At 38.7% G+C, this 12,454-nt stretch overlaps 1 protein-coding gene across 1 annotated transcript in view; it reads right to left on the reverse strand.

The window, feature by feature from the left end:
* Nucleotides 1–3,793: 3,793 nt before the first annotated feature.
* Nucleotides 3,794–12,454, reverse strand: part of kremen1 (kringle containing transmembrane protein 1) — a 143,677-nt gene continuing 135,016 nt past the window's right edge. The window contains exons 8-10 of the mRNA XM_056458934.1: nt 9,280–9,492; nt 6,955–7,039; nt 3,794–5,301 (exon numbers count right to left, since the gene is read on the reverse strand). Of these exons, the coding sequence (XP_056314909.1) occupies nt 5,145–5,301; nt 6,955–7,039; nt 9,280–9,492 (455 nt within the window). The 3' untranslated portion in view covers nt 3,794–5,144. The remainder of the gene's footprint in view (nt 5,302–6,954; nt 7,040–9,279; nt 9,493–12,454) is intronic.

Raw genomic sequence — 12,454 nt, forward strand, 5'->3', positions numbered from 1 at the left:
CAGAGTTTTGCTCCAACCCTAATCAAACACAGCTGATCCAACTAATCAAGGTGTTCAAGACTAGAGCCTATTAAGCAGGTGTGAGTTGGAGGGGGTTGGAGCTAAACTATGCAGAGCTGCGGCCCTCCAGGAATTGAGTGTGAGAGTTGTTCTGTTCTACAATATAGTGACTTTGAAGATGCAAGTTGAGATATGATCATTGTACAAAGCTTTTAAAAATGCTTTTGGTTTCTCGTTAAACATACAAGGTAAGTACTTTGGTAATAAAGTGCATAATGTGGTGAATTTCTTTTTTGTTCAATCTGATGGTAATGCTCATCATCAATGTATGCTGACTGCTGTCAAAAGAAATTTTAAAATAAAGGCCCACTGAAGCTTACATTACATATTATGCACAGAACTAAGTACAAAACTGCAAGATAAATGACATTTGATGTTTGTTCACTCAAAAAAAATAACATTTTTGTGGTCAAGTCTCAATCGGATATACGGCCGGCTGGAAGTGCGATATGCATATCAATTATAGTAGCAGTTTTTATGACGCTGTATAACTAATTATTTTTTTACAGTACTGTGATGGTTGAGTTTAGGGTTGGGGTGGGGGTGGGCATTAATAAAATACAATAAATGGGAAATTTGATAAATAATATAAATAATTCTTGTTAACTTCCGGCCGTAACCATATCCGATCTAGCAACAACCTATTTCTGTCATCAATCACATTTTTTGTTTATACAATGAAAGTCAGTTGGGTACAATGGGGCTCATTCATTACAATTGGTAAATGAGTAAACTCTGCGTAATTTGATTGCTAAAATGGCCTTTCTCAAAAACCGAATTCACCAAATTTGTCTCTGCAGTTCACTTATTGGCCACTGGTGTCACTATAGCTCCTTCAAACTTGCATACATACTGGTTCTCCAAATAATCTTTGATAAAAAGGAAAAGTTACTACATGTTTGGTCACTAACATGAGGCCAGGGGAATCTAGTTTAAGACCTGACCATTATTATTTTTCTGTGGCATGTATAGCTGATTCCACATAGCTTAAAAATATAGTTAACTGGGGATGACCAGAGATTGACAAGTGTGACCCATGTGCAGTATTACCAGGAGAACGCATTGGGTTCAATATTCACATTGTACACACAACATCTGCAAGCAGCCTAATTTTACTGTCAGTGTAGATCTCAGCAAGCATTTATTGTTTTAAAAAGATGTATAATAGATGTTTAATAGACGTCTAAACATAGTCGTCTTGGCTGAAACAAGGTTAAATTTGGGCTGTCAGTGAAAATCTAATAGACGTCTAAGAATAGGCCAAAACTAGACTAGTCATCAAATAAACAAAAATGAACAACTACACATATTAAGTCTGTCTAATCTGTCCATTTGACGACTAGTCTAGTTTTGGGCTATTCTTAAATGTCTATTAGATTTTCACTGACAGCCCAAGTTTAGCCTTTTTTTTATTCAAGCTGTCTACATTTAGATGTCTATTAAACACACAATTGTTTGCTGGGATGTTATGCATACAAAAGCAAGAGGCAAGTGTCTATGGCAGGGGTGCCCAAACTCGGTCCTGGAGGACCAGTGTCCTGCAAAGTTTTGTTTTAACCACAATCAGACAAACCGGGGCAGCTAATCAAGCTCTTACTAGGCTCTCTAGAAACATCCGTGCCGGTGTGTTGAGCTAAAAGTGGAGCTAAAATCTGCAGGACACAAGCCCTCCAGGACCAAGTTTGGGCAACCCATGGTAATACCTGATGACCAATATCACATTTTAAAGATGGTGCATAAAATGTGGACAGGCGAAGTATACTTTTGGCTAGGGCTGGGCAGTATGATGGTATTAATCTAATGTAAACTAGGGGGTGTGGCTAACTTATGTGTCTCCAACTGGGTCCTAGTGCCTGCCCCATAAGATATTTATTCTGGGAATATTGTGTTACACTAATACAAAGTTTTATCTAGGAACAAAACATCTACTAGGGAAATACATTTACAGGCCTTTTTATTTATGAAGTATTAAAGTTTTTTTTTATTTTAACCTTTTTGTTGATATTGTGAAATATATTGTTACGGTGAAATAAAATTACTTATGAAATAGAATTTTGGCCAGTACTGCCCATCCATACTTTGGGCTTTTCCCACACAACTCTTACTAATTGGGCTCTATTACACTCAAAACCTCTAAACCTCACACCCATTAAGAGTCATAGGTAGATAGAGACATAGGGATAGGGTAGGGTTAAGATAGATATAGGGATAAGGTTGTTCATACCTTCATCTCTTCTCGTCTGGATTATTGTAACACACATTGTATCTGGGTGTGATTCAAGCCTCTCTCTCTCTCTCTCTCTCTCTCTACTGCAGCTGGTCCAGAAGCTGCCAGGCTTTTAACAGGCACAAAAAAACGAGACCACATCACACCTGTACTGGTTTCCCTACACTGGCTACCGATCCAGTTTAGAATTCAGTACATATACTGCTGTATGTTTTAATCCCTCCATGGCCTGGCCCCTGAGTATATTTCTGAGCTCATTAATATACACCAACCTGTGAGATCTCTTCGCTCTAAGGATCAACTCTATTTGCAAGTTCCACGATCATGCTTGAAATGTCGAGGTGATAGAGCTTTTTCACTAGCAGCTCCAAGACTTTGGAACAATCTTCAACTCTCCATAAGAACATCTCCTGTACTTGGGTTCCTTGTATGTTTGCATTTGTATTATGTGTTTTTATGTACAGCACTTTACATGTACCCATTGTGGTTGGTTGAAAGTGCTCTAGAAATTAAGTTGACCCTGTGTTTTAAGGGGGACTCCTCAAACTCATACATTCATTTTCCTTCGGCTAAGTCCTTTTATTTATCAGGGTTGCCAAAGCGGAATGAACCGCCAACTTATACAGCAAATGTTTTATGCAGCTGATGCACTTCCAGCTGCAACCCAGTACTGGGAAACACCCATACACTCTCGGATTCACACAAATACACTACAGCCATTTTGTTTATTAATGCGAACATGGGGAGAACATGCAAACTCTACACAAATACCAACTGGCCGAGTCGAGACTCGAATCAGCGACCTTGCTGTTAGGTGTTACACTGTTAACCACCATGCAACCCTCTCCTCAAAATTGTCTTACCATTGCCTAGGGCCACAGTCAAAAGCTCTACAAACTCTAAGCGGGATTCCAACTGGTGTTCCAGCAAGTGAAGCTGGCACACTAAAGCCGTGGTCACACTAGAGTTTGATCATGCAAAATTCTGTTAAACGGTGTTGTGAAACGGGCAAGATAAAACTAGGTGATGTGACACTGATAAAACGAGCATTTGCAGAGAGGTCTTGTTTTGATCATGTATTGGTCTTATGCATTCACGTAATGCGAGTTTACCAAGCTTGAACTTTGGAACTAGGCTTGGGACAAAAAATCAGTTTGAAGATTTACAGCGGTTTGGAAAAGTCACGATTTTATCAACGGATATCATACTGTCAGAATCTTTTACCTGCCCTTGCCTATCTGGAACACAGCAACATGTGAAACTTGCCTCATGAACTTTTGTTTGCGCATACACATAAATGGAAGTCAATAGGGTAGAAAGTGTAGCTTGACCACATCTGAGTTGCTAGTATGTCAGCTTTTAATAGTTGGCATCCACAACTAAATTTTGTGTTGTATCCCTCTGACTTTCAATGTATGGTCAAAAATAGTTCAAAACCTCTTCTTTTGCGTTCCAAGGTCACCCTACAGGTTTGGGATGTCATGAGACAGAGAAAATGACGGTATGTTTTTGAGTTGTTGGATGAACTATTCCTTTAACTAGAACTAGAGTTCCTTCTGAGAAACGTTCTCAATCCTCGCAGCTAGCAGTGCAGTGATCCGTATGGTTTTCGACTGGCTGGAAATGTGCTTCAGAATGTGAGAGCTTAAGTTGCGGTGAACGGAGAGAAAGAGCAAATTGTTTTGGAAGAATTTCACCACTGCCTCTGTTGGGGAGTGGATTGAAAGGGGATGGCGTTTGATTGTTCCCACACAGAATTACACAATGTTCATCACAACGCTTCTCTTGCTCAAGTCGAAAAACCTGACAAGAATAACATGGCCCAATGACACCCACAAGACTAGATTCATCTCAAGAATCCCCAAGAAGAAGAAAAAACACTTCCTCGGTGGTGCTTATTCTCATTTGCAATTCAATGGTGTGAAGGATTAATGCTTGTTTACATCACTGAGACATTGTGACAGCTTAGAAGACACACAAGATTTTTTTTGTTTGTTTTTTTAGTATTTTTTTCAATCCTGAAGGCACTTAAAGGCAATGCAGAAAGATCAAACCCAACACAAACAATGAGAGACGAAAGCGAGGTCCACAGGGATGTCTCAAACATAGCTCGTTTTGAACATTGCCCAACTTGTAGCAATTTCAGGCTTTGGTTCTCCGCAGTCCATCTTGCTGAATCTCTCTCTCTCAAGAGAGACTTTTTTGTTGTTCACTTTGAGTCTGAATTGCTCTCGACATGATTGTGACATCAATCCTCCACCAATTCAGCCAGCTGAAGAAAGGAGTTCTGTGCTCCTCAACAACAGGTGACCTACATTAGAGGTTAAAGAGCGTCTGAAACACAATCGTATCTCTCCTCTAGAGGGGATTGCTTGGGCACCGTGGCATTATTTTGGTTATGTAAGTGGTTTTGTCTTTCAGAGTGTGCTCCACAGGGAGTCTCCTGCTTTCTTTCATGCAGACGCTTATCAGTCGATCATTTCTGTGAAAGCACCTGCAGAAACGGCTGAGCCACTATCCATTTTTTTCTGCCAAACGGTCATTAATTTGATATGCAGCTACGGAAACATCCCAGAACTCCTTTGCTAATCAAATCTCTTGGTTTATATGTGCACCTGTCACATGATTGGTGATTGGTTGAGATGCAAATTGAGAGTAAGCGCTTCAGCCAGTGGAATCAAGCTCTTTTTTTGCACAGTTTATTCATTAGTTACCCAACAATCGATCAACTGAGGCCTGCTCGGGTCATTTCGGTTGGATGTCTTTCTTATAGCCCAGCAGCAGAAGACCAGCATTGCGTACAGTGTATACATCCTTTGTGGGGCTAAAGCAGCCATAGAGGTCAGAGGCGTTGAGGTTAGTTTCCCACAAGTGGGCTGAGGTCTCCGTGGTGGTTCTTGAGCTTCTTCTTAAACAGAGAGATGGTGGAAGGTCTGTAGAGGATGATCCAGGGTTCAGATGTAGTGCTCTGTGCGCATGATTCTGACCCGCTTATTGACGGGATGGATGGGGACCTGAGAAGGGATAAAAAGACTGTTGAAATATATCAAAAGTTTATGGATGCTTCTGGTTATAAAACAAATGACATGCAAAATGTGCAGGAAGATGTCAATATAGAGCAAAACGGACACTATAAATCTGACAACAGAGCCCTAATAAAGCAGCAAATCAAATCACCGTGTCCTTTTAACAGCAATAAAACCTTCAATGTGGAAGATAAGCTAGTCAATTTAATCATCATGATTCTTTATAGGACACTTTATTATTTGGGTGATCAGATGTTTCTGTTTTCTGGGGACAGTCCCCGCTTTTGTTGTCTTGCCACAGACTGGAGCTGTTTGAATTAACATTAATAAACATCCAAAATATATTGTTCCCAATTTTTCAACTGATATGGCCCATTTCTACTAAGTGGTATGGTACAGTACGGTACGGTATGATACGGTTCGGTATGCTTTTAGGGCGTCAAAGGGTCAAAAGGTACGAAAAAAGCAAACCGTACTGCACCACTTCCTTTTGGAAGGTTACCTAGCACAACAAAAGGGTACCAAAAGGCGGAGCAAGATGCGCAGCTGAATGCTATTGGTGTACATAGATACGTCACTAGCTTGTGCACAAGCAAAGAGAATGAAAACAAAGGAATTGCTATTTTAAATACACCGTAATAATATATACATATAATAATGAGCCATGATCGACCTGAGTTCAAACATACCTTGTCGTCGTCTTGATGGACAGCCAAAAAGCCAAGAAGAAGAGCAGAACATACCCTGTGTTGTTTACAAGGCCAGCTAAAGCGTAAGCGGTTTCACTTTCTAGCCTTGTCACACGTCTATATTTAAAAAAATAACAAACTTCTTGAGCTCATGATCATATTGTGTGTGTGTGATTATTGAAGTGCTTCTGACATCCAATCCTTTCAGAAATGGACAAACGCGAGAGTGAAGCACAAAAAAACAAAGGAGCAAATGATTCTTTCAGCAACCTAAAACATGAACAAGCTGCCATGTTGAACTATTATCATCGCCTTTTGGACTGTTATGAACTCGGAATGACGGAATACTTTCTAACAGAAGTTACATGTGCTGGTGAAGATTAAAGATACAGATGAGAGGTTTGCACTGACTGTGAATATGTTGCGTGTTGTTTTTAAACCTAAATAAGGACTAAATGTATGTTGTGTGTAGTTTTTCTGCAATTGATAACATATCCGAGACTGTTTGGGGCTGTATGTGTTCATATACGTTGCATTTATTTATTTATTTTCTATAATCGCAGCCATTACAGTAGGCTATTTCGCACTGTCATTTATCTGAAGTTATAATCAAATCATGTTCATAGAAAGGCTAGTAATGAACATTTATACACAAGTATTTATGTTTAAGCTTCTGTTTTGTGAGAAGTTCTTCTCATATGATATGTGAACGACCTGTACAGCTTTACTTTGACATTTCCTCGAGCGAGAATGACGTCGACTGAAATTTTCTGTCGTACACCATGCCCACCATTGGTACCCTTTTGCCAGTGGAAATGCAAGCCTGATAAAGGTGACCCTTACCGGCAAATACTGTACCATACTGTACCTCTCAGTGGAAATAATCACAAGTGAGATTTCAGTGCTATTTTGACTAGTGGCTTAGGATGTTCTTTGTAGCACATGTACTTACTTTACAGTAAGATGCAGGAGCAGCTTAGCAACCATGGCTATGACTGTTAGCGTTAGCAGGGCAGCTAATGCATAGATGGTCCACACTGTAAAACATGACACATTTATTAGACAATTGGAGTCTTATATTTGAAGCTGTACTGAAAGGGATTATTTAAATCATGGATCTCAAACTGAATTCCTCGAGGGCCGCAGCTCTGCATAGTTTTGCTCCAATCCTAATCAAACACAGCTGATCCAACTAATCAAGGTGTTCAAGACTACGGCTGTTTCTCAATATGTGTTCTTCAGCGATCTTAGGTCCTCGTGTTCTCACGTAACTTCATCATCAACTGGCAAAGTTCAGTTCCAAAACTCATGACCACAAGAACGGAGGACGCGTAAAAGTACCCGGATGTGTTCTTGATGTCGAGGGACGCATCGATGCAGACTAGAGCGCAAAACTCGCTTGAGAAGTCCCAGAAGTCATTGCAACTGAGTTAAGGAGTGGGAAGCGTAGCATTTTATATAGATTTATTATTAAAGTTCAGAGATATAACTTATTTATCACAGAAGTTTCCCTAAATAAAACGGTGAAAGTAAACTTCACCATGAAAATCTTAATAAAGGCATGAACACATGAAGGTTTTTTTTATTTGTGTTGTGCACTGTAAATTTGTATGGTATTTATGCATAGTATATATTGTGAAAAAGGGAAAAACAATAACTCATTGTATGAATGCTGTAATGTTTAAAAAATGTTCTGTTAAAAACGTGTGAAGGTCATGCGACCATCAGGAAGAACAAGGGAAGAACACAGCATCTCATTTCTCAGAGGACGCGTTCTCTGTTCTCGCGATCTCCCGAGTTCATTGAGAAACAGCCTACTACAGACTATTAAGCAGATGTGAGTTGGATGTGGTTGGAGCAAAAATCTGCAGAGCTGCAGCTCTCCAGGAATTGAGTTTGAGATCACTAACTTAAATAAAGAGTGGTTAACTCTAGAAATATAATAATAAAAGTTGTAAAATCATAATGAATTTACATGGAATTGATCAAATAATCTTTAACAAGATTATAATTGTAGCAAATATTCTATATAGTTTTCCAGACAATATAAACAGAATATATTATACCATATAGAATATAAGTTGTGAAAATTGTGTGACTGTTTTTAGACTATGTATCCTTCTGAGATATACTGTATCAGCTAAAATTGTTTAAAATTTGCTTCCTGGGATTTTCATAAATAGTTATTTAAACTCAATGTTTAAGGCAGAGATGCCCAAACCAGGGCCTGCAGGCCAAAGTTGGCCCTTTGTATCCTTTGATTTGGCCCGCCAGAGGGAAAATGATTGGGAAGGGTTGGGGAATGCCTTTAACAGAGTTTCTCATTTCTATTTTAATGTAACCTTTGGTCTTAAATTTTGTGAATTAAACAGATTTTTAAAAAATGTACATAATGTCACTTAACGAATAGGGGACAAAGTAGAAGACATCAGCGTGCAAATCAAGGCAAAGTTTGTTAATATAATAGCAGTGGATGCCCTTCCAGTCGCAACCTGAAAAGCTGTGAAATATTACAATTCCAAATAGATTTTCCATAATAATATATACATTTTTAAAGTTATTTATTTATTTATTTTTGGAATTTACTTTGTAATATAAATATCTTTACAACCACTTCTGATCAATTCATTTTGTGCTTGTACGTGAAAAAAATTGCTTTGTATTACTATATATGAAGCATTTTTGAGCATTATAAACAAATAAATTTATATTAATATATATTAATACAATATAAATATAGCACATTGCCTTGACTTTGAAATTAGACTTAACCTGATCAATTCTTAAAATAATTTCCAATATACTTAGCAAAAATTGGCTGAGCAAATACATAATTATGAAGATACTCTCAAAAAATGACATTTGCTGTTTGTTATTATTGTTGTACTTATTTAAATTGAGCTGAGCAACACAATTCTTGATTTCTTTGGGGGGGGGGGGGGGGGGGCAATTAATTGTTTTATGTTCAATCCACTTAAATTTGTAAAAACGAAGTTAGCCTAATTCCTTCATGTTCTTCCAACACAAATCGATTATGTGGATTATGTATTATTTTTTATCTGAATGATATTTTGTAATCTGAATGATATAGAAAGCTAATTTGTAGACATTTGATTATAAATCTAATTAAAATCATACATTTGTGTTTTATAAACTATGCAATGTACAGTATCTCACCCAGCTAGTACACTACTGCTACATTTAGTTTGTTAGCATGAAAAGTAAGAGGAGTAAGATCATCAGAACTGAAGTGTAATGAAGGGAACTTAACACATACTGGTGTTGTGGCCCGCGGTCCGGCCCGGTCCATGCCACTGACCTGGCATGTTTGCAGGACTCGATGTGATCACGTAGTAGAGATGGGAAGACTTTCCACTCTGACTGGTGTTTGATTTTGTTGTGGTGCTTCCTGAGTTCGGCCGCACTGTACTGGTGTTTTCTTCATCACCATCGTCATTCTCTTCAGGTCTGAACGCTGGATTTCTTAAAGCTGTGGAGAGTATAGAAAGGAGTAATTGATAACAGGCTGTTGAATTGTTAGAAAAGTATGCCAAAGTTGCTTTAAGGCAAATTATTTCATTCAGCGGCCATCTTTTGACTGCCTATTACGTATGCAAGTATATCTGGTAACATCTGAGCATGTGATCAGACAATATCCTGTCAATCAAACTATTTAAAGGTTATTGCGCACTTAATCCGAAATTTTTGCACAGTAGAACATAAATTTCACCTCACATTGTATGAATCGTATTGACACACTGCCTCTGAAACTTTCGCCCTCTACTGAGTTTGTTTGTTTGTTTTTCGCATCTGAAAAGCATTTTGAGAAGTGTTTTGACAGTTCAGAGCCACCGTACAAGCGAAAAGCTAAATACAGAATGCAGTCACTTGAGCCGCAGATAACTGATAAAAGATAGTCTGCAGGAAGATGAACCATCGCTCCAGTCTGAGATCAAGAGCACTCTGAAGCAGGTTTTCATTCAGGATGTAAATTGCTGCTATCATCTTTACATGGTGTACCACCACCACCATGCTTCACTGTAGGAATGGTATTAAGCTGGTGATAAGCGGTGCCTGATTTTCTCCAAACGTAACGCCTGGCATTCACTCCAGAGAGTTAAATTTTAGTCTCATCAGACCAAAGAATTTAGTTTGTATGGTCTGAGAGTCCTTCAGATGCCTTTTGGCCAATTCCAGGCGGGGAGTTGCTTCCGTCTGGCCACTCTACCATACAGGCCAGATTGGTGGATTGCTGCACAGATGGTTGTCCTTCTGTAAGGTTCTCCTCTCTCCACAGAAGAACGCTGGAGCTCAGACAGAGTAACCATCGGATTATTGATCACCTCCCTGACTAAGGCCCTTCTCCCTTGATCACTCAGCTCTAGAAAGAGACCGGCCAGCTCTAGAAAGAGTCCTGGTGATTACAAACATCTTCCACTAACATATAATGGAGGCCACTGTGCTCATTGGAACTTTCATAGCAGCAGAAATTTTTCTGTAACCTTCCCCAGCCTTGTGCCGAGATGATCCTGTCTCGGAGGTCTACAGACAATTCCTTTGTCTTTATGCTTGGTTTGTGCTTTGACATGCACTGTCAACCCTGGGACCTTATATAGACATATATAAGCCTTTTCAAATCATGTCCAATCAACTGAATTTACCACAGGTAAATTAAGCTGCTCCAATTAAGCTGCTGAAACGTCTCAAGAATGATCAGTGGAAACAGAATGTACCTGAACTCAATTTAGAGCTTCACGGCAAAGGCTGTCAATACTTATGTACATGTGTTTTTTCAAAAGAAAAAAAAAAAAGTGAAGTGCTATGAATACTTTCCGGATGCTCTGTAGTTTTCAGTCACGTGACCTCAGACAATCATCAGTCTATAACTATTGACGATAGGATCATTTACTAGAAAAAGGGGCTTCCTTCGCTCGTGCATCTGTATTAATTGTTGCATTTCACCCCATTCAAGACAATTGCATATTTTATAGTATGTTATAATGTAGACCTTATGTGATGGAGTTTCCATGTTCTCCGGGTTTCCACTGGGTGCTCCGGTTTCCCCCACAGTCCATAGACATGTAGTATAAGTACTGTGGTCAGTATATCCACTCATATACTGTATATAAACCTTGTTTATTAATGTTCTAATGAAACAGCTTCTGTGTGTAGAATTAGTTTCCTACACATCTTATCCAGAGCAATTTGTTTTGATTAGATTATTTTGGCTGTTGTAGGCTGTGAAATAACTTAAATCCTTCAGCGCAGTGATATGTAATGCAGTCAAAGCCTGCCTGGAACTACTTCAGCTGTTTTTTTTCTTTTAAATAACTGCATATATGTCTATGCCCATTAGCCAATCAGAATCAAGCATTAAACAGCCCTGTACTATTATGGTAATTGGCTAACGAAACACTACCAGAAGCCAACGCACGGCTTGTTTGGATATGCATCAACTGATTAAAATGCATAACATCACTTTTGACGTCCCCCCGGACATTATGGAGAGAAATTTCTCAGCTCTTTCAAAATAACATCACGTCTTTCATTTAGACGCAGATATAAACGCAGTATGTGCTGTTTGAATCGAACTCTGCCTGCAGGGTAAAAAAGCTCTATGAATAGTGAAAGCCAATTTGCTTCGCTGACCTTTTCTTTCAGAAAAAACGTTTTTTTCATTTCATACTTCCCACTCCCTTTTATTCTTCCTCAGATTGTGGTTATTGAACTCTGCCTCCCAAAAACAAAACAGCAGAAAAGTGACAGCTTGCCTGAAAATTGTATAGATATGACCAAAAAGCATCCAGAGAGCACTGCCTATACATATTAATGCTCCATTTTTTTTAAATCATAAAACAACTGATTGTGTTTGATGACATTTAGATACATAATGATAGACTTCTGTTGCTTTGATATATAACTTTAAGGCCATATATCTGCAAGATTAACTGCAAAAGTTAACAATATATACAATCTTTTTTTTTATACACAGTATTTAAAAAGATTATTTGTGTTATTGGGCTATAGAGTAGTTATGTGATCTTTACTAAATTTATTAGCACTTTTTTGACTTAGAAGAAGTTTCCTTTTGACATTTGTAATAATGAATATAATAATAAGAGTTCATTTATTTATTTGTTCAAATATATTCCTTTGATGGTAAAGCTGAACATCATTATATGCATACTTTATTTAATGCAAGTTTGCTGAATAAAAGATACATTATACACTCACCGGCCACTTTATTGTCCAACTGCTCATTAATGCAAATTTCTAATCAGCCAATCACATGGTTGCAAGTCAATGCATTTAGGCATGTAGACATGGTCAAGATGATCTACTGCAGTTCAAACCGAGCCTCAGAATGAGGGGGGGGGAGCGGGGGGGGGGGGGGGGGGGGGGGGGGGGGATTGTTGGTGCCAGACGGGCTGGTCTGAGTATTTCAGAAACTG

This window comes from Danio aesculapii, chromosome 5, assembly GCF_903798145.1.
Source record: "Danio aesculapii chromosome 5, fDanAes4.1, whole genome shotgun sequence".
NCBI classification, from domain to species: domain Eukaryota; kingdom Metazoa; phylum Chordata; class Actinopteri; order Cypriniformes; family Danionidae; genus Danio; species Danio aesculapii.